This window comes from Oryzias latipes, chromosome 18, assembly GCF_002234675.1.
Source record: "Oryzias latipes chromosome 18, ASM223467v1".
Lineage (NCBI taxonomy): Eukaryota > Metazoa > Chordata > Actinopteri > Beloniformes > Adrianichthyidae > Oryzias > Oryzias latipes.
In genome coordinates this window covers 21,644,088-21,667,566 of record NC_019876.2, presented here as the reverse complement: position 1 = coordinate 21,667,566, position 23,479 = coordinate 21,644,088, and the positions used below count along the sequence as shown (strand labels likewise).

General features: G+C 41.2%; 2 protein-coding genes across 7 annotated transcripts in view; one reads left to right on the top strand and one right to left on the bottom strand.

Annotated features, from left to right (window-relative positions):
• col4a5 (collagen type IV alpha 5 chain) overlaps positions 1 to 8,669 on the bottom strand; it is a 62,530-nt gene extending 53,861 nt beyond the window's left edge. For both annotated transcript variants that reach the window (XM_011487662.3, XM_011487663.3), the window contains exon 1: positions 8,428 to 8,669. In XM_011487662.3, the coding sequence (XP_011485964.1) occupies positions 8,428 to 8,502 (75 nt within the window). In that variant the 5' untranslated portion in view covers positions 8,503 to 8,669. The remainder of the gene's footprint in view (positions 1 to 8,427) is intronic.
• An 846-nt stretch (positions 8,670 to 9,515) lies between these two features.
• Positions 9,516 to 23,479, top strand: part of LOC101168576 (collagen alpha-6(IV) chain) — a 113,611-nt gene continuing 99,647 nt past the window's right edge. For all 5 annotated transcript variants that reach the window (XM_020711740.2, XM_020711739.2, XM_020711738.2 and 2 more), the window contains exons 1-2: positions 9,516 to 10,005; positions 10,089 to 10,143. In XM_020711740.2, coding sequence (XP_020567399.2) covers positions 9,995 to 10,005; positions 10,089 to 10,143 — 66 coding nt within the window. In that variant the 5' untranslated portion in view covers positions 9,516 to 9,994. The remainder of the gene's footprint in view (positions 10,006 to 10,088; positions 10,144 to 23,479) is intronic.

Genomic DNA, 23,479 nt, shown 5'->3' with positions numbered 1-23,479 from the left:
GCGGAGCAACAGTGTTTGTTGTGGAAGGAAACTTCTGACCCACGCGCCGCGAGGAGGCACGCGTATCGCGCTGAGGCGTGCGCTTTTCAGTCGCCGCTGCTTTATTTTATTGGTGTGTTTTTTAACCAGCCCTGTTACTCCCATAACGCTGCCGCGACACAAGCGGAAGGAGAGCTGTACCCGTTCACCCCTCCATGCACTGCTGCTCATTCTTAAACACGTACAACAGAATGGTGAGCCGGGCGTTGGCCCCGCCTTTAGCCCCTAAGACTCATGGGAAATGGGGGATCGCGGATGTAAATTTCCTCATCATAACTGAGGGATGTAATGTTGATATATGGTTACTGTTTGTAATTTTATGTATGATACCTAGATTGTCAATAAGTTAAAAAAAAAATGAAAAAAAAAAGAATAAAAAAAACCATAACTGAGGAACTTGTGAACAGAATAGAGTTGCATTCTGTTTGACAGATGTAGATAAACTCAATTACATGAGTCTGATGTAAAGCTGCCTCCAGCCACTGTATGCTAATGAATCACATTTACTCTGGGAGTCAGGATGTGATTTGTCAGGATGACAATGTTGCCTAATATGTGCGTCTTGTAATCCGACGCGGCTTGTGTATGTGTAAAAGTAGTTAAACACGAGAAAATGGGTAGGTGCGGCTAGTAATCGGGTGTGCTTTGTAGTCGGGTGCGCTTTGTAGTCCGGAATTTACGGTATACTCTAATGGTTACTTGAAAATTATGGTGACATGTCATTTGCATTGAGTTTTTAGAAAAATAATCTAAAAATATAATTTGCAGAACTATTTGGAATATGCTGTACAACATAAACAAAGAGAAAAGAGCCTTTTTTCATGAATAGAAGATCTCAGGCACATGCACACAAAGGCCCCTAGCGGTGCTAGAGCACCTGCCCTTTTTGTCTAGTAACTTAAAAGTGCCCTAATGCCTTCTTTTTTTAAGTTTTGATTTTATTTCTTTATTTTTACTAACATTAATACATTAGAGATGCAAGAAAAAAACATGGCTACAAAATCCAATGGGTATTCTATCGTACCCACTTTCTTGTAATCCAGTGGTTCTGATCAGCCACATCTATCTTTGTGGCTCCACTCAGATCCATGAGAGAGAGGGAGAGAGAGGGAGAGAGAGAGAGAGAGAGAGTAAGAGAAATTGCTGCCCCACAGAGAACTGAAGAGACGTGACAGTGAAGCAGCTTAAACCTGTGAGTTCGGGTCTAGTCGCCATCCAACGATACAATATGGTTCAAATTTCAGGAAAACGCTCCAAATTACTCAACAAGTTTGTTTCTACTTTAGGCAGAAGTCTGAGCACGGCACATCAATTGAACACAGAGCAGATCGCTCAGGGACAGGAAGTTGGGTACTAAGTACATGATAAAATTTCAAAATAAATTAACCCTATTTAGTGCGAGTTTGTAGGTTCCTCACTAAAGGTCTGAAACTACAGTTATCTGTTTAATGTAATATTTTCTTATTAGAACTACCTTCTTTAGATTCAGTTTTTTTTTCAGTTTCACAATCCTTTAAAAGATTAAAATCTTTCTAATCACAACAAAAGTCTGTGTTTAGAGGATAAGATCCAAAAGAGAATTTAGCTGTGAATGCCAGCACAAGAGTCACATTAGGTACAGCTGTGAAGAACTGAAGGTTTTAAGACCCAAAATACAGGAAACTGGGCTTCAAGGGAGAAACGTAAATATTAAACGGGACAAAACCCTGGAGAAACAAAAAGCAAATTAAGCAGGTGACATGATAATGTTCTATACACTGAAGACAACAGAAATGAAGACAGTTGTGGATGATTAACATGGACTTGGAATGACTATTGAGGACAGAACAAGTCCAAAAACAAAACTAAAACAGCAAACTAAACCCCAATTTTCTCACAGCAACAGTATAATAACATTAAATAATAATTTCAGTATTCTATGGATAACTCTGTTTTTAAAATATTACCATATATGGCGCCTGCCATATATTATACATATAAATTAATATATATGTATTAAACTTGATTTGTGTTGCCTGCAGCACATAAAAAGCCTCCTGTGTTTTATTGCTTTGATGTCTTCCAAGTCTGTGACAAGGTGAATTAACTGGGGTTGACAATTATTTGTTTACATAAAAAAATATCAATTAAACTCAGGTTACATAACTGAATATTTATCTATTAGTACTTTATGTTAAAGTTTTACCTAATTTCCATATTGTGTAAACCAGGGTTTTTCAACCTTTTTTGAGCCAAGGCACACTTTATCCTTGACCAAAATCCTGTGGCACACCAGCATCCAAAAATTAAAAAAGGAGAAACTCTAAAGTCTGTAGTGATGTACAGTCCCTCCACAATCTCACGTGCATTTTTGTGATAATTGTGGCAAAAAAAGCTGGAAGTTGCAGCTGTTTTTTCTAAAAGTTGTAATAAAAGGTAAGTTCATTTTCAGTAATAATTTTCAACTAAATTATTTAAAATTTTACCCTTGTAGTTGTTTCTTCCTCAAGTTTATTAACATGCAATTTGATGTAACCTCACAAAAAAACAAATATAATCTTTCTATGTAGTGATTCATTTATTTATTTTAAATGTTGGTGCAAAAGCAACTGTAATTTTTGAACAATTATAGGATCACAATACGTTTGATAAATTTTACACAAAAAAACAGAAATTATATTAATGTTTTCTGTAGCTACACAAAAAGTGAAAATGTTGAAGTTTTATTAGTTTTTCTTTTGTCTTAATCAAAGATGAGGTCTTTGAAAACTTTAACAAAAATGTTTTATTTCTTTTTAGATAATTAAATTGTTTCAATTTAGTTTTATTGTGTCTGTTGGCCACTTTACCTTCATCCTGTTTCTTAAAAGTTGTTATTACTTCTCCTTAAATTTTATATATAAAATAATCCAAACATTATTAGAAAAGTGTTTCAGTTAGAAAGATGACTTGGACCAAACTCTGGGATGTTTGGCTGTTAATAAACACAAACCTTGAAGGAGAACTAAACTGTTGACCTCTGATTTCATCAAGAAGATTTTAAAACTGTTTGATGTGTGTTTGTTGTGGTTTCAAGACGTTTAACAGGGAAGACTCATTGTACACTGAGACGCTGTCACTTTAACACAATGCAACATTGTTCCTATTGAACATAGGAACTAGTGTGCCGCGGCACACCGGTTGAAAAACACTGGTTTAAAGGACAAAAAAAAGTGTTGTTGCTGTCCTTTTCCAACTTTGAGCCCCTGTCCCTCTAAAATCCTGTGCACGCCCCTGGAAGATCGCAGGTCTGATCTGAACACTGGCTGTGCTTACTGATCTCTAATTGATTTTCTGTGGTACACGGTTCAAAATCTATCAAAATGTTTTAGTACGACTTTGGTTAACTACCAAGCTGCAATGCTTAATAGAGCACTGTGGATACCGTGGTCAGGAGTCTCACAGAGTTATGGTAAACCTCACATGCTTCAGCTGTTTTATTTTTATTAGTTGAATAAAGTTTGACTGAACTAGCTGTTTTGTTTCTCTTGATGCACCTTGTTGGCCCACAATGGAGGAGTAAAATAACCACATTTGGTTTCAGAGCCTCAGGTTGCAGATCCCTGGTACAGACTCTTCAGAACCACCGAGAAGTCCCAGAAAAGAACCAAATCAAACTACAGCTTCTCAGGTTAAGGCACACTTGTACAAAAGAGTATATCATATTCAACCATTCCACCTTAAATTCTTCTCTTCATCGAACCATTCATCCTTCATTCCATCCTTCATTCCATCCATCAAACTATCTATCTCAGCCAGGGTTGACATACTCCAGGCTTTGAGGGGTGGCCTCCCATTGGTTTTCCAGAAATCCAGCCTTACCTGCTGCTAATTACCTAGATCAGGTATGTTTAGCCCAGGGATCGGCAACCTGTAGCTCTCAAAGAGCCATTTGGATCAGTTTCCCACAGAAATGAAAGCACAGGGAGGACACAAATGAAGATCTAAGAAGAATGAATGACAGCTCAAAGTTGGTGGGGAGGGTCATTTTTTCTTTAAACATTTGCTTTGAGTGACTGTAGCCTGCCTGTTTATCCTAATGGCATCTGCACCTTATTGACACCACAGTGAGAGCAAAGGTTGAAAGCAGCTCCTCAGTCATGCTGCTTCAGCCTAAACGCCTCAGGTTTGCATCAGACGGTTCAAATACAGATTTACAAATGACATTCAGAAGTCAGAATTTGAATCTAACTAACTTTCATCAATTTTAATTCATGCAGAGATTCTCTATTAAATGGGACAGAAATCGTTTATCAAGACAGGAAACATAGATTGTTCAAATTGCTTATGTGTTTAAGGTTTATTTATTAAACTAAAATACAATCAAACATTTTAGTTGTATATAGTGGTTATTGATCCCACAATGAGGAAATCATCTTGTTACCATAACTCTGTTGAATATTGAATAAAACAGATAATAATAGAGCAATCTCCTGCCAAAATTTATCGTTGCCAGGTGACAACAGCTGATTGTGTATAGGTGTAAACAATGCACCAGCGGACCATTTCAGACCCAGAAGTCGTAGAAAACAGTCTAAAAAGAAGTAGCAGAAAACCCACTCCTCTCATCCGGTGCAAAAAAAGCTCCATGTCTGTCAAAGTAGGGTAATAATAAAAGGGTGATGAAGGAAAAACAGCTTAGTTAACCTGGAGCTAAAGTACCGTAGGCAGCCGACAGCAGGGGCAGTAAAAAAATTAATTGAAATAAAAATAAATCATCAGTAGGATCTAAATACCTGACTTTCTATCTTTTTTTTTAAAAAAATTCTTCCTTTTTTTTTCTTTTTAACTATCGTTACAGTCGGCTGACGACTGCTTCAGCTCTGAAGCTAATTAGCTTTTGTGTTTTTTTTTTTCATTTTCTTAACTCGCTATATCCCTTTTGGGATGAGGACCCCCCCATATCCTTACGCTCTCCTGTGTGAGAACACTTCGGCTTTGTTGTCAATATCCATGAAGGGAAAAGACATTGGATAAGTCGAATGCTGTGTGTTAACATGTTACACAAAGATAGCATATACCACAGGTAACACATTTAATCTGTTAACGAACTTAAACGGCATCACCCCACTGTAACAATCGGGTCTACAAGGAAAAAAAATTAGCACGTTAAAATGTTTTTTTTTCAGGCCAGTGTTAATAATCCATAGTTTTTGGTTCCTGGCAGCTGATAGTTTTTCTTATTTTATCAAGCAGACCAAAAAAATATGGAAAATAGATAGATAAACAGACAGACAGGCAGGCAGGCAGGCAGGCAGGCAGGCAGACAGATAGATAAGAAATTTATTAATCTCCCAAGCGAGAAATTCAGTTGTCCAGCAGCAAAACACACACAATAAGTAACAATAAAATAATATTTCATACAATAGCAGTTCATATCAGGGAGATTTAAACAGCAGTACTGAACTGAAATGTACCGAGCTGAGCCCTATGAAATTCTGAATCAAACCCAATTGAGATTTTAGCGTATCGTTACGCCTACTGTTTTTCTATTCAACAAAGCTTTGGTAACAAGATAATTTCCCTGCCAGGGCATCAATAACATTCTAAAAAGTTTAATTCTATTTTAGTTTAATAAAAGAGCCTCAATAAGAATGCTTACTTTGCTGTACCAATGTTTCGGGAATGGATGTAAATGCCTGTGACCCAATAACGTAATTTTGATAATAAGATAACAGGGGAAATTTCATTTAAATACAAAAAATATACAAATTACAGGAGCTAATCTAATTTAAATTGTTTAATTGTCACAATGTTTGCAAGAAGATGAAGTGTTGCAAGATATGCGCATGCATGGTACCAATCAGGTAGCCTTTATAGATCAGGTAATGATAGGAACAATGTGGAGCAACACTACAATCATGAGAAAAGCGACAACGCTAACTAGACACCAAAAAGTTCTCTACAGGCAGAAAAGGCAGCTGGACAAAAAAAACTGTAAGAGTCAAACTTTGTCTCTGAACTGATGCTTTTTTAAGCTATTGGGAAGATCAGCATATATATCGCTTTCCTTTGCCACTACAGTCCAGGTCGCTTGGTTTTCCGCCTTTACCATGACATAAGCGGGATATTGATCGACAAAGTGTCCACGATCAGATATTAATGGACTTCATGGAAGCATCAGATCAGATGGGTCAGGCTTCTGCATCGTCTGTTAATTTCTGATAATAGACACCTCGTCGGCTAGTATCCCTTACTTAACTATTGATGTTTACCCAATTAACTATTTTAGAGGAGTGTGTCGAGCTGGTAGCCCTTCACATGACTTTCAAAAGGATTGTGATCCCTATTTTGCATTCATCAAATTATCAATCCAGTAGGTGGTTTGGGGGCAGGAATATTATCCCAGATGTAAAGAAATATACCCCCCTCTCCCTCTAAAAAACACACCTCCATCAGACAGGAAATAGAAGCATCAGGAGCTTAATGTGTTTTTCTAGCAGATTCTTAGCCCAGACAGGGGTGCAAACATCACCTGTAGGATTTCTGTGCTGGGAGGGCAGGGGGGCCTGTAATGATCGACCTCTCTAAAGTAAAAATGGAAAGTCCTTTGATGTTTGAGGATGTGACAGAACGCTGCCCCATGCAAACACCCAAGGTCTGTCCAGTCTGACTGCAGGAAGAACCTTCAGACACAAAAATCTGAAAAAGCAGTGTCCACTAAATCCTGGAGAAGGAAACCCAAACACCTCTGCAGGAACTCTGGGAACCAAGTGCAGCTTTAATCAGACACATCCAGGAGCTCCGTCCTTATCCCCTCCACACTGTTGACTAAACTTCTGTCGCAGCTATCTTCAGTCTGGATCTCAGCCATATTGTTCCCGCTCCACTGCCTCCTTAATCTCCGCCTCAGACCCCGTCAGATAAAAAAGGAATGTCTATTTAGGATCTAAACGTCACAGAAAGACACTAGACCAGACAAAGAGCCATGAAAGACCCCAGATTTAATGCCCTCCTCCTTTACATGCTCACGTGAGGCAAAGACAGCTGCCCCACCCTGGTCCAAAAAACCCACCCGGTCCACAGAAGGAAGGGGTGATGGAGTGTTTGTGAAGAACTTCAACTTCATATAGGTCACAAGATGATGTCTGCATAAACACGTGTGCGTCACATGTATGCGTCTTTCAGACACACTGACGTTTTTTAAAGACTGAGGCTTTATCAAACTTTCAGAACAAGCGTCTTTGTGCATTCTAATGATGAAAGGAGAACCTGAGAGGATCTGTCAGGCCTCCATTTCTCCACCAGGGGGGGGTACGGAAAGGCTGCAAAGATTAGGAACTTCTTCACATCTTTGCTATCTCTTTGTTTTTTGAGCAGAAATCCTCCATGAAACAAAAGAAAGCCTCACATCGCTGCAACATAGCAACTAAACAACCTGTAAAACAAATCTAACTAACAAACAACATGAGAAAAAGACTACCTGGGAAAAAAACAACCTCAGACAAAATAATGAGTTTAAAAAACTAAGAAACCAAAAACATTTGATCAAGCTAAGAATGAACCAACCTGAGACAAAAACTATTTGGAAAAAAGCTACCTGAGACCAAAAAAATAAAGCAAAAAAAAGTGGATAAACAGAGTAAAAATGAAAAAATTAATCTGGAAGAAAATGAACAAACAACCTAACTAACCTGACAAACAATCTGGAGAAAAACAACCTGAGAAGAAAAACCTAGGACACAAAGAATGTGAAAAAAACAACTATCTAATACACATTTAATTTGGGAAACAAAACAAAAAAATCATCTGATAATCAAACAACTGATCTCGAAATTGAACAGCTGTGTCTTTCACCCTTTAAAATTTTAATCCAGATTTTCACATCTTCTCCATATAAACTCACGCATTCCTCACAAACTACACACAATACACACACACACACTTAACAAGCACACATACTATACTAGAAAGATGCACAAATGGATGCAAATCCTCAGATACGTTGGTGTGGGTGGGATCACTCTACAAGCCCCTCCCACTGATCAATAATGAATGAGCTCCTGGAATATGAAATGAGATCTGAGGAGAGACACGGACCTGCTGCTTCACCTGTAGAAGATGAGCAAAAGCGCCTCCACGCGCGTGAGAAAGCACGCTTGTGGAGCTCACGCACCTGCACACGCACACACAACTGTGGTCAAACCTCCGCGCGCGCAAGAAGGCACGCGGCGGTGTTGTCGCTCAGACTGAAGTGCTTTAATCCCACTCATGACTCAACCACCTCTAAAAAGTTCTGTTGTAATTATCCCCAACTTCTAAATGCACGCGCATGAGCGCAAGTTCAACATGATAGACTCTCTATTTATAAAGTGTCCGGGGGCCATGGGGGGCCTTCGGGTCTGCTGTCCGGCTCTGGCCAGTGCTTACCTTGGAGTCGGTTCCAGCAGCGCACAGCGCGAGGCAGAGCAGCACCGCGCGGAGCCGCCGCGAGTCCGCGCTCATCTTTCTGGAAGAAGCTCCGTTTCACTGACACGCGCTCCTGTCCTGCATGCCCTGCCCCCCCAGCCGTGCTCGGAAATCCGCCGGACAGGAGCAAATGATCGCAGCGCTCGTGGACTCTCTGACTCTGGCTGTGGCTCGCGCGCCTCTGCTCTTGCACTAGACTCTTTCCTCTAACAACCTGCCTAGAGCCGGAACTACATTCCACGCGTAGTGATACAAGAGAGAGGTCGCGCAGGCTCCAACAGTGGGAGAAAAAAAAGGGTTCTGCCTCTGAGCGCCTGCAGCATAAAAACTCAAACCAGGTCGAGGCCAGCCTAGTCTGACACCCCAGTTTTTAATCTACTTTTAAAACCGGGGTGTACATGGATGGATCTGACACCCTGTCCAATCCCAGGAGGTCCCTGTCTATGTGTGTGTGTGGGGGGTGTCCTATAAAGCTCTGCCATTAAAATTGTTTCTGAGATGATTTCTTTCGCCCGGGCACGTCACATTCCTGTGGGATTATCAAGGGTCACATTCGTAAGTGCTGGGGGGGGGTTTACCAAGGGCAGGTGAACATTCAGGTGTGACTCTGTTCACCTGAGCAGGTCTGTTCTTCCTACAAGCAGTCATAAAGTTTCAGTGAAGGTCAACTGCTGACATTTCTCCTTAAATTAATAATATTTGTGTCCGGGGGGGGGGGGGGGGGGGGTCACGACACAGATCTGTTCTTCGTGGATGTACTAACGTGCACACTCACACACATTGAGATGGAAACAGACCAAGACTTGTGTTAGTTGTATGACATGTGCCCATAAAGATGCGGTGCAGGAAACAGTTGAAACGTCAAAGAAACGGATCTACGTGGAGAGTTTAGTGTTTGGAATGACTCGTGTTGTTGTTTGTATTATTTGTTTTCAACGTTTCGCACGTCCAGATAGATGATCCTGAAGAAGTGCGCGACTGAAATAGAAAGCAGAGCTGAAACAGGAGCTTCTGCGAGCCGAGCCAGTTCAGAGCGCACAGCCGCACTGCGATCTGGGTTGAAAGCGGGCTCGATCCCATCCCAGCAACAACTTTGTCAAACTTCGGGGATACTCTGCGTGGATCTTGAAGCGTCTCGGTGATCCTGACAGTCTGAGTTTTCCAGTTTCCTCTGAGGTCCAAACCTGCAGCGCTGCAGCTGCACGCGCACGCCCCGCCCCTGCACCTCTCTGTGCGCTCAGAGTTGAAGCGCAGCTCTGATGAGAGCGCAGCAGCGAGCGCGCGGCAGCGGCTTCGGCGAGTCTCACAAGTCTGTTTTTGAGAGGAGAAAGGACCGAAGGGAGTTGCTGTGTCTGTGCTCACACGCGTGGAAGCTGTCTATGCGTGGAGGTGGGGGCTGCGTTTTGCAAGGGGGACTTCTTTCCACGCGCGTGTGTCCGGACAGAAGACGGACGGGGTCGGAGCCGCCGTGGATGAGCGCGTTTTGAGCCGCTGCTGCTGAAGAGAGGATCCGGAGCAGTCGGAGGAAATGAGTCTTCTGTAAGAACTTGTGTCTTCTATTCTTCCACCTGCAGAGTGGACCTGGTTGCACTTAGGCTAACACCAGCGTCCGTTTCTTTCAGGCCGTGCGTGACGGTGATCACCGCCCTGCTGCTGCAGCTTGGACCCGCGCGCGGAGTAAGTCCCCTTTGTCTTATTCGCCCCCCACAGGTGGTCCACTCAGTTTGGCTGCAGGTGGAATGTCAGTGAGAGTAGGTTTGAGTCGTGTTCTGGTTTCAGGTGAAGTCTGTGGTAAACGTTTTGACTCGGCAGATGCACGTGTCACATGCACGCGCACCTCTAATGTCATCATCTGGTACTGAAGTCCTTGAAATCTGCGTGAAGCTGCGGGCTGCAGGACGCTGTGATTGTAACAAGTTAAGACCCGCCCCTCACTAATGAATATTGAATATTGGGGATTCATTAAGGACCTTTCAGGCCACGCCTCTTTGCGGAAGCGTGGCTGAGAAGATTTACATATTCTAATATTAAGATGATCAGATTTTTGGTGCAGCTGATCCTGGACTTTTTCTTTAGTTTCCACCTTTTACTGAACTATTCCCCTTACAGACAGTAACACAAAAAAGTCTAGCCTCTTTGAAAGTGTTTTTTGAACCAGAATTCTTCTCTTCATAAAGTTGTGCTCAAAAACTTCAGTTTAAAAGTATGTCCAAACTGAAACCGTTCATCCTCCAAACCACTGTTCGGGAGGGGAAGAATCTGCTTCATTTTGGGAAAGTCAACGCAGAGATAGAAAAGTGAAGTTCTTGAAAACATCTGAGCACCTGTTCCAAACCAGGCAGCAAAGCATTGGGAGTGATGGGAAACCGGCTGAGTTTGGTCAAAACAAACTTCATATCAGTGAGGTTCTCATGTGAGTCCTATGTGAGTTTGTTTCCCAGCCACAGGGTCTGCAGATTTCAGCCACGTTCACAGCTCTGTCTTCACTGGCAAAGCCTCCAGCTCTGTCAGGACGGGACTGTGTCTCCTTCAGACATTATCGCAATTGATCACCTTGATGCTTTTTTGTTGTTGTTGCAAAGACTTCTTTTTTCATTTGCATGGTATCATTTATCCTGACAAAAGCTGAACATGAAACTGTCAGCCAATGACAGAGAGCTAAGAACATCAGACATTCAGTCCAGCTATGATCAGACCTGTAAATCACAGCTAAATGTTCTGCATAAATCCTGTGTGTGTGTGCGTGCGTGCGTGTGTGTGTGGTGAAGAAGTGTGACTGCAGCTGTCATGGACAAGACTATCCAAAGTGGGGAGCTGCAGCTGACGAACCTACAGAGGGCCCGTAGGACCCAGAAACAGGAGCATTCAATGCTTAGCAGTAGGGGTGTATCGTTTTAATGATTCGATTCATATCATAAATTGTGGTTACTAATAAGATTCATGATCAATATTTGTTCATTTTGAGCAATCCGATTCACTGACCTAAAATGGATCCAGGACCTCTTTATCTAAAACTTCAACAGTGCACTTGAACAGTGCAGGTGAAGTTTTTCAGATTTCTTGTATTTCTTCAAGATAATAAAGTATAAATTAAACATGTATTCAAACAAACAAATAACAAAATTAATGTTAATTCCAATCTTATTTTAGTTTCCTAAATTTCAGACCACTATTGTTGTTGTTTTTTTTTTTACATCAAAAAAATCCAAAGGGAACATCATTAGAACATTCTGCCACACTATATGCTCACATGTCTTTATAAATAGGTGTTTCCACACATTGGACTGGAATGATGGCTTGAGGATTTTTTTTTGCTGTCATCTCGTGTGTTTTCCACTATGATGGCTCTTGTAGTTTGTTTTAATTGAGACTGATACACTCTAAGTAGGAGCTCCAAGCACTGTTCTGTAGTGAGCCTGCCTTTTTCTCTTTTCCAAACTGTCACTTGTTTCACCTGAGTGATCAGTCCAGAGATTCTTCTTCATCTTTGATAAAACCCTGTTCACTCAGCTGCAGCCACAGATTCACCTGAACTCTTGATAAAACCCCATTGTGAATGTTCAACCTTCCGTCCTCTCAGAAAGAGTTTTTAAGTTGATGCATTTATTAAGACACAAACTGGGGTCTTCGTAGGGTCTTGAAGGTTCTCCTGGAGGATGTGCATGTGTGTGCTCAAGTTAAATTTTAAAACCGATGAAACGAAAAAGATTTCCAGACTGTGGCTCAAACACTGAAAGAATTCTGAAGCACAGAGTATGGGGATTTGTCGGATTTCTCAGCTGATTTCCAGAAGGTCTGGAAAAGGTTTAATCGGATTTTTGAGTTTAAGCAGATAAATCTGAAAGCAGCTTGTTAGCGGAGCGATACGGTGCTGTAAAGAAAGGTCATGTGTTTCAGATTAACCGAATTACTCCGACTGTGAACTGAGAGTTAGCGTCCAAGAGAGTGTGCGTGTAAAAAGAGTGAAAGAAATTGAGTGTACAGTAGTTTGACAGGCTTTCATGTTACTAGTGATATTCCTTTCAGAAACACTTCACCTTGACCTGTTTTGGGTGATGCTCCTTCCTGTTAGATCCAGGGTTGTTGCAACACACAAACTTAGCTTTGATTAGATGACGGAAAACATTTTCTTCCATATCTTTCTGCTGCTTTGACATTGCAGGGACCAGGAATTCTTAAGTTGGTTTGGATTTAGAAAATTGTCTGGGTCTTTGGATGTTAAACACGCAGCTCCCACACAAACATGGACACACATACAAGCACAAAGGTTTACAATTGTCATGCAAGCGTGTTTCCACAGCAACAGCAGTCCCATCCCAAATTATTACATAACAAAGATTATTCAGCTCAAAAGTTTGTGGTGCAAATTTGACCCCAACTGATTAAAGTCTTAGCTTTTATGACATCTAAGGTACTGTACATACTTCTAAAGCAAATGTGAACATTTTAAGGAAACAGTCTGCCAGAGAGTTTTACTTTCCTGCTGCAAAGTCTGACTCAGAAAATGACTGATTCAGGTTGTGTCCACTAACTACTTAGTGCACTAAATAGTGTGTTCACCATTTTGTAGCACTGTCCGAATCTACAATTGCAAAATCCAGTGCCCTACATATTTCCCAGGAGTCTTTGCCAAAAACCAGTGTACATCGATGCTCACTAGAATATGGACCACAATGCACTGTGTTTGAATGATTTTTTGATGTGAAAAAAACCCCTGTATTTTGAGTTATTTTTGTATAAACCATCCATGTTTTCATCCACAGAAGACAATGGATTCATAAATATTCTTTGTAAAATGTTAATATTTATTAGGTTTTTACTTTGTGAAATCTGTGACATCATATTTGTCATTAAAAAACAAAAAGTATTAAACATATTGTCTGAATTGCTTTTTAAATCCAGGGCACTAGATAGTCCTGCAGTATATAGTTTTTTAGAAGTTTGGTATTCGGGAGGGAATACGAACATAGCCTCAGATTTTGCTATTTGAAGCAAGTTTAGGCTTCATTACCAAGTTTATGTTTGTTACATCAGCTAAATGCAAGTGTATTCAGTTTATAAGAAACGTCTATATTTCAGTCTCTGCAGGGCCCCCTCTCCTAAAACATGTATCAGAGGAGCTTTAACAGGACAGGCCCCATTCTAAAAAATATACCTCCTTGCCTTTAGCTAAAGCACCTGTTCTTGAACTTATTACTAGGGTGTGAGAAAAAATAGTTTCGGCAATATATCGCGATAGTATATTTGGCGATACTTCTTGTATCGTTTCAAAATGCTGTCAGGACGATATTTATTTAATTATTTCTGAGCGTCCTTTAGTGTCTGACTCTTGTTTTCCACTTCACCCTTCGACCGCTAGCTGGCAGCAGAGCACACAGAGCCTCTTTGAGCAGCTCTACATGCACAAAACAACAGGAAGAGCTCAGCTTTTTTCATACTTAGTTTTTACTTGGGATGGGCACTGAACTGAAAATCTATGCCATGTTGCTGCCAGTAACATAAAAATGTGGATTGCGGTGCTTTTTAGCGGCTCAGATAAGAACGAGTGAGGCACTGCAGCTTCAAAGCGGCTAAAGGCTAATGCATTTAGCACCGGCTAAAATGCAGTAGGCAAAGTGGGCCAAAGCTCTGCAGAACCTCACAGCAATGGATTCTAGTTTAGCGACCAGATCGATCAGAGTGATTTGTACAACGCTTTGAAAAAAGGGCAACGTCGTGGCGATGACCGTTAACAGTTTACTTCGGTGTGTGAGAAAGCATGGCTGCAGCGGTGCAGAGCGGACTGATATGTAAACAAAGCATCATTGCCACATTAAGCGCCTCCATCCTTTCATGCTGCTGCTGCATCAACACACTTAATTGTCTCTGCAAAGAATTAGAGCCCCCCCCCTTTATTTTTGAAGTGTCATTCATCAGGCTCCTGTTTCACACCCCGTTTAAAAGTATTGGAGAAGCTACAGGTAGCAAAATTGAAAATAAACCACTTTATTTCCTCAAACATACTTTAGAACCTTGTTGGTTATGGCACATTCATTCCTTTTTTTCTTTTGTTGTGAAAATCCTACAATGTTGATTCTTACCTTTCTATATTTTAAGTTACCAACATAAAAGCATTATGAATTTGCCTGTGTAAAAGCAACTTATATATGAGACAGAGTTGCAGTGCTTAATATTGTGATCATTAAATAAACAGAATTTTATTACAATGTAAAAAGTCATATTTAAAAAAAAAAAAGGAAATATGTTCCGGTACTATATCGGGATGCATATCGTATCATGGGTTGCGTATCGGGAAACGTATCGTATCGTGGGTTGCGTATCGGGATACGTATCGTATCGTGGGTTGCTTATCGGGATACGTATCGTATTGTGGGGCGCGTATCGTGATACTTATAGTATCGTGGGTTGCGTATCGGGATACATATCGTATCATGGGTTGCGTATCGGGATACTTATCGTATCGTGGGGCGCGTATCGGGATACGTATCGTATCGTGGGTTGCGTATCGGGGTACTTATCGTATCGTGGGTTGCGTATCGGGATACATATCGTATCATGGGTTGCGTATCGGGATACGTATCGTATCGCCAGACTCTTCCCAATACGTTCCCCATATTACCCCCTTTTCCCATCACCTTCTGGACACTCTGCAGTCACACTCCCTCTTTTTTCAGAGTGTTTTCATTTATGCTGCTGGGTATTAAGTTGCATTGCTCCTGCAAACTTTCATGGTCATTTATAAAATTTCATTATAATCCAGAAACCATTTATTCACAGCTGTAAAGATGTAAGTATTCATAAAAATTGTATCACATTTTAAACAAATTATAAACAGTAATATTTACAAATGTAATCATTAATTTAATTTACAATTATTTTTAATAATAGCAAACATTTATAAACATTTATGATTGTAAATAGACAATTGACTTTTTATGAACTTTTCAACAGATCTTGTCCTTGTTTTTATTTTTATTTTTGTAGTGGTTCCTTCCCACTAGGACAACATTCCGGATCTTTCCAAGCCTCACTTCCCACTCTGTGGGATCCCTATGATCCTTGTTGAAGCATACGTTAAGACAGCAGCTTTTTGGAAAACTCCCCAGCTTCCTGTCTCCTCCAGCCACACCTGAGACTCAGCTCTCTGTGCGGTTCTGCATGTGCCCCGCCCTCCCATTAAAACCTGCAGAGACGATGAAAGACAGGTTTTCTCTGGAAATACCCGGCCTGTGCAGACACTGTCTTCTGACTGGAGGATCAGAAAACAAAGCTGGGGTGCAGCAGCTCCATGTGGACATGCACACGCATGGTTTAAAGATTCTCTGCCGTCTTCCCCAGCTTCACAGGGTTATCCAAAGCTGGATGGAGATAAACGGGGTGATGCTGCAGCATTTCCTTTGACCTCAGGCAAACTAGGGTTAACTGAAGGAAGGAATCAAACCTGTGGGCACTCTGAGTTTAGGTCTGTGGAGGCTTCTGAACTGTTGGGCAGTGTGGTGGTGGTAGTGGGGGTTTCCTGATAAGGTCGGAGCGCTGTGTAAACTTGTCAGAAATGTTTCTTTTACCCCACTTCCTCCAGGCCTATTTCACTTCTGAAGAAATGCACTTTCATTGGGATGTTGTTATTTCTCCTGGATCCATCTTTGGTTCTGTGTTGCTGGTTTGTTAATCTACCCCCCAATCACACCTGCTGCAGGTGTCTTCAGTCAGCTGAGAAAACAGAACACAGAGTAGATCAACATTAAGGTCATGGATCTGCTGGTTGTAAAGTGTTGAAACCATTGACAAAAAAACAAAGATAACCATTGCTGTAGCAATAATAAAAACATAGGGAGGGGCTCTTTTAAACTTAAACTTTATAAGTTATGCGATGTGTCTTCGGTGAGAGTTGGGCACCAAAGTGAAAGGTTATACTAAACTATTTACAATGAGTAGAAGCAAAAAATAGTATATGTGACAGATTGCTTTAATTTTTTCTAAGCAAAGTCATTGTTTTATTTTTTCAGTGAAACTAAACAAACATCAAAGATGATGAATAAATTAAAAGGGACATAAAAAAATCACTTAAAAAAACGTCTACAGGTTTACTGCATTTGACTTCTAACCGTCTTCCTCAATGCTCTTCCCTTGTCCTTTAACATCACTGAACTTTATTTTGAAAATAGGAGAACGCAGCTTTTCCAATTTCAAAATAAAATTTCTTTGGGAAAAAAATGCTTTTTAAATGTAATAGAGAGGAATCTCCTTCAACCTCTGCAGATTAATAAATACAATTTGTGAACAATTTCAGTCAAACTCACACAAATTCAACTGAAACCCCACAGCCCCCCAAAAAACAAAAACAAGAAAAAAAGGCAAATATCATTTTGAAGGGCCAATAATATCAAAGTCAAAAAATTGATTAAACTAAACTAAAAATAAAGGTAATGATATTAGGGAGGTGCAGCTGTCATGTGCACACCGGCATGCACGTCTTCCCTGCGTCATGGCTGGAGATGTGTTTGAGCAGCAGACGTGCACAGTTCTGTGTACTTTGGTAGAGGGGTGTTAAAGTCAGCTCACTTTCCTTTGCAAATGTCAGAGCGATCCTCAGCCGATTCAGGATGTTGGGGGTTGAGGGTGGGGTGGGGGTCTATGCTTCCTTCACGTTCTGTTTCAGGACCATCCTAAAACTTTTTATGTTTGCCCCCACCCCGCACATACCTTGTTTCCATGGTTACAGTGATCCTGCGGAAGGCTCTGATTGGAGCCGCCCTATAATAACATGCTTCCGCCTTTGTTTCCATCCGTCGTCACCCCCGCCTCTCTGCCAGACAGGTAATCCCAGCAGGTAACCCCCTCATCATTTATCCCCCCCACACACACGCACGCAGTTCAGGTGTGAATCCTTGGGAAGCAGGATATCAGGCTCTGATATTTGTTTTAGAACCCCCAAGAGAAAATTCAATGTCCATCAGGCAGAATTTACTGTGTTTTAGCTGTTGGTCATGTGTGGGCAGCCCCCCCTTCAATAGTCTCTGGCATTCTCCTCAGGTGTTTCTGCAGTTCTTCAAGCCTGTTTGCACATGTGCATGTTTACTGCCTGACCTACCAGTGGCACTCAGTCAGCATGGGAGGGGGGACAATGTTCATAATCTATAATCCATGATCAATGACCAATGAAATTCCAACGTAGGATGATAGTCTGAAGCATTTCAGTAGGGCAGCTTCCTTATGGGGCAAAGGGCCTCAGCATCCTCTGGCTCCTTTCCCTACTGCCCCTTCTGATCCCCCACCACCACTAATGAGGGGGCTCTGCAGCCTCTCAGTGTGTGATGTCATCACGCCGCAGGCCTGTGATGATCTCATGATAACACCTGCTGGAAGAATGCACACACACACGTCTAAGAAAGTCTACGCTGAAATGAAACGGGCGGACTTGACCCAACTGAAGAAAGAAGTTTATCAAACCCAGAATGGTTAGTTTGGCTCGGTCCTGCAGCCGGCCTCCGTACACTAGACTGCCTTTACTTTCAAATTCTATTGCAGCACAGATGAGGAAGTAAATTGCGTTTAGAAGATAAAAATGTTGAATACAGCTTCAGTTACTTGATTAAATTAAAAGTTGGAAAAAAATGTCAATTAAGTGGAAAAGGTTAAAAAAAGTGAGAGAAAAATCTGATATGACCTGTAACGGTTTAAATATCTGAAAGTATAAAATATGAACAAGTTCCTGAAAAATGGCAAACAGAGCTGAATGTACAATAAGCACAAATACACTTATATTAGTTGTTCTTGGAATAATTACTGGTCATTTTTTTTCTAAACATTGTCAAAACACAATTCACCAAAATATAAACAAAGTGAATGATTACAGAAACATTCTTTATCATCGATTTCTGCTAAAGTCCTGTCATTAATATTAATAAACTGAATCTTGAAATTCTGACCGATCTTTGAAGCTTGCTGAGCTCAAAATGTCTACGAGGGATTTAACCATTTATTTCCACTTAGCATGAAACAACTTCACGTTTTAAAATATAACAGTGAGAAGAACCGAAGGTGGAAGCTTCTGAAGCAGAAGAACGTTTTCAAACCAGAACGGTTCAAGCAGCTGAAAACATGTAAGAGCTTAAAGGAGCTGAAGAGTCTGAACGTTTGAAATTTGAAGTTTATTTGGTTCTTCAAACCTGACGTTTTTTACTACTTTTCACCAATAACCAACATTAACCAAAAGGGACTGGGCTCAAGCATCAAACGTATTGAAGCCCGTTCAAAAAAAAAAAAAAGACATGCACTCAATTTACACAGAAATATAACTTGACATCAAGTTGACAAATGTGCCACAAATATAAAATCTAAGTACTTAACCAAGTATATACACATGTATATACTTGGTTTATACATTAACATACTCATATAAATTATATTTACTAATACATCATTAAATTTAACTAGTATCAACCAATTATTTGACATTTAAACAGTAACCTAAATTTATTTACAGTATTAATGTTCTCAATAAATTAACCCTTGTGCTATCCTAGGCACTTTAACATTGGGAGTTGGGTCATCTAGACCCACTAGACAGTGCTCTGAACCTTTTTTCTTTAATGATTTGTGATCTTCACTGGTGTCCATGGATTACATGAAATCTCTCCACCTTTATCCACCTTTGTCATGGTAGGGAGAACACGTCAATATAAGCGTGGGGTCATCTAAGATAGCACAAGGGTTACATTAATCAGAGCAGAAGGGGATGGAGGGGTGTGTGTGTTACTGTAACCAGTGTGATTGAGGAGGGCTGGGATTTTCAGCACTCTGAAAATCAGAAGGTCAGAGGGGAATAAAGAGGGGAGAGTTATATTTTGGGTAAACTTTCTTGGCACCCCTCCCTCCTTCGTTTGTTTAAGGTTGCAGCTTCGTTTCATCAATCCATCATTTTCTGAGAAGGAATCAGCAGGTGCCCCCCCCCCCCCTCTCAGCCCTGTCACAGCATTCCCTCCAGGAATGTTCATGCATTCCTGATCCTGCTAGATGACATTAGGGATGACAGCGCAGAACAGGTCTGGGCCTAGGACTTATCATCCCCATTTGGGGGAGGGGGGGGTGATAGCTAATGAACCGTTGCCGGGGGTGACATGTGCATTCCATGTGAGCACCATAGTTACTTTCACCCCTCCCTGCTTTGCTTCTCTTACCCCCAAAGTCCTTCAGAAACTGGACCAAAGAAGGAGGCGGTCGCATCAAAACCCCGTCCCACATCAGATCTGACACGGAGGTGGGGGGGTTGTGGCACTGACCAGAGTGTGATTCAAAATGGCGTTTCTTTATTATTTCACTCATTTTAAACTTCATCTTGGTCATTTTCTGCTTTGGTTTACTGTTTCCATGATGGCGCATTTGTTAGTGCTTCTTCTGTTTGCTCCTCAGATGTTTTCTGCTGACATGAACGCATTTCTACTTTGACCATGCTGCAGTCTCTCTTCAGATGTGGAAATGTTTTGAAAAATGTCAGTGAAATTCTATGAGCCAACACTGGTTCAGTTTCGATCAACATTGAATTCTCTGGGGCTTCATCCCCGTCTGCTCTGGAGAGGTCAGACTTCAGAGAAACTGTGAGGAGGGAAACGTATCAATAGAAACCCTTCTGAGTTTCTGAATGGAGATTCTTGAACAGGCTTTTAGCATGTGCTATTCACAATGGAGTGCCGATACCTGATACTAACACATGTATCATAGTATCAATTGATAATTGATTTTGTATAATATCATTTGGATTGAATATATGTTTATTTTACTAAAAAGAAAAAAATGACCAAAGTGGACACTGACTTGTGATGCAGCAAAAAATGATCAATTCATTATAACAATATCAACAATATCATAACAATAATGGCAATAAACACCGTATCCCTTAACCCTAACAGTCCAATGTGTTGAAATACTTTGAATTTTGCAAAGACATGTGACCAGTGTGGTAGAATGTTAAGTTTGTATTATTTTGATTTGGAAAAACAACAGTAGGCTTAACTTTATGAACCTAAAATGTGGATGGATTTGTCACTAATTCTTGTTTACTTGTTTGTTTTTAACACATATTTCATTTACACTTGATTATATTGCATGAAATCCAAGGAATCTGGAAAACCTAACTTGCACTATTCAGTACCCAGGTATTTATCTCTATGTCACACTGGATCGATTTTAGGTCAGTGAATCAGATAGTTAAAAATGAACTAATATTGACTATGAAATGTATCAGCAGCCACAAATTATGATATGAATCAAATCATTGTTAAAACAAATCATTACACCTCTAGATGCCACCCAAATGTCACTACCAAATCCGGTTCACTTGGTCTAACTTTCAACGTGCATTCAATGGCTGAGGGTTTTGTACGTAACGTAGAGCCTGAAAACAGACACAAAATCTTGCATATCAATGCTCGAATCCAACAGTTTTGGATGCGGAAGCTAGAAACACGCATTTGCACGTTTACATAGACTTCACAGTGACAGAGGCAACTTAAAAATGCATTGCAGAGGCCGGTGTAAATGTAGCATAAGACACGATCCGGTTTAGATTTCTTTATTTTGTGGTTACTGTAGACGGTAAACACTATACAGCTTTGCCTTTAGTCACAATTGCCCTTACGGGTGGATACAGGCTGTCTGTGGGTGAAAACTTAGCAAATCTGTACAGGGCCTGCAGGTGGTCCGCAGGAAATTTTTAGATCGTAGACCACTAGGCGAGTCCATAAGATGAAAATGTTTATGTACATTTTTTTTACGGGCATGCTGTGGGCGCCAGGACACTTGTGTAAAATGTAAGGGCAAGAAACACTTGTGCTATCCTAGGCACTTTAACATTGGTAGTTGGGTCATCTAGACCCCACAGGACAGTGTGCTGAACCTTTTTTCTTCAATGATTTGTGATCTTCACTGGTGTTCATGGATTACATGAAGTCCTCTTCACCTTTATCCACCTTTGTCATGGTAGGGATAATACGTCAATGTAAGGGTGGGGTCATAGGATAGCACAAGGGGTATAGGGGGAAGTAGGTGAGATCCAGGTGCGTTGTATGGATTTTTCATCAACTCCCTGAACAGTGTGCAAGGAGCCTATTAGTGCTATTCCATTAGAGGTGACTGCTCTTTGCGTGTCCCTTGCATGCAGCATGGCTGTTAGAAAAATGAGAAAAATAAGCAATTAGGGCATTCCTGTAGTTTATGTGGGCCTCCCCGCACATCTTATGTGTGCAGGGTTTTCGTGAGGCCAGTAAGGATCCAGTGGGCATTTTACTAATGACTGGTGCTCGTTCCATGGTACGTTCCATTTTCATGACATGCCCTAAGGTGACTGCACAAGCCTCAATGGAACTGCAAGACACACCTGTGCTCCTCTTAAGATGCAGCCCCTTCTCTCTACGACCTTCCACGGGCACAGACAATCCAAAAACCTGTAGCCCCCATATCGGTCAACCCCCTACCCAAGTGCATGTGAGTAAGGCTTTACATCAACAGACTCAGAAAAAGTAGAACATTCTCCAAAAGTCTCATTTCCATAAACACCCACCAGGCCCTCCCCCAATTCCCTCATTTAGCCAATAACTGAACCCTACAAGTCTCAACCCCCAACAACAGGTTGAATGACAGAACCCAGGGCCATCAAGCATGTCTACCTGGTGTATTCACTAAGCTCCAGAGCATAGAACACTGAGCAGAACCCCAACAGATACCAACCCATCGCAGTCTGCTACAATATTTACAAATCTGGACCTTGATCTGGAAGGATGGAAGGTTGAGGATGCTACAGGGTCTTCACAAGGAACCACTAGAGGCAGAATTAAAATAGTAATTTAATTGTTTCTCACTGCTCCTTTCCAGTGATGAAAATGGACTTATGTTGTATTGAATATGCTCTTGTGTTAGGGCACTCTTTATGAAAAGAACATGAATAAACACGACAGAACAGAAGGGGAGACACAAGTGCTCCTTTACCTGCTCTTTCTCTCCTCAGTGAACATCAAACGGACATTAAACGTTCTTAAGCCCCTATCCAGGTGAAGTCAGAGATAAAGGCAAAAGACTTCTTTTAGGAGGGGGGCGGATTTTCAGGATTAATCGTTAATAAGAAGGAGCTTCCTTCTATCCATCTTTAGAGTCCACTTCAGATGTTTAGGGGAGCGATTTTCATCGAGACCCAGTCCCTCTTTGTGACACCATCTGAACCATAAATGTGACACTTGGTCCGACACCCCACCCCCACCCCAACTTTGGTTGACGTAAAGGCCCAAAGTCTGGAGTAGTCATGATCCCATTCACCTATTCTCACACACTAAGGGTGGCTCCCCTACTGTCAACCTATTACTACCATTGCATTGTGGGATTCAGTGTCTTGCCCAAGGACACTTTGACACATGTGGGAACCAAACCTGTGATCTTCAGATCAGAGGTGGACCTCTGCTCCACAGCTGCCCTTTCTTATTCAGCCCACCTGGGATGGGTAGGTTTCATTGTAATCTGGGGGCTTTTAACCATCACTTATTCTGGATTATGTCAGGATTTATTCCAGAATGACCCCCTCCTCCTTATATCTAGATCTAGGGTCTTGTTTTGTGGAGGGTGGGGGGAGCTGGTGGCGTGTTGGGGCAAGACTTTTGCGATGTGGCGCACCCTTCCAGCTGTGTAAAGCTTGGCTAAGCCTCTGCAGCTCTTTCAATAGATAAATGAAGCAGTTGTTCCAGCAAAGCCCATCAGAAGTTCTGCTGGGGGGTTTGGGGGGAGAACTTCGTTGCTTCAATGCAAGTTTTAAAAAACATATTTGAACTAAGCCTCAGGAAGAAAGAAATTCAGAACAAGGTGTGTTCATATGTCCTTTCTAAAGATAAACCAGGGAAGCGGGCGACCAGAGGACTTGAACTATTAACCCACTTTGACTTCAGAATATGGTCCCTCCCCCTATTTCTTTTTTTTTTTTTTTTTCTAAACTTGTCCTGTCCAACAGCTGGGCAGTCAGATGAGAGCTGAG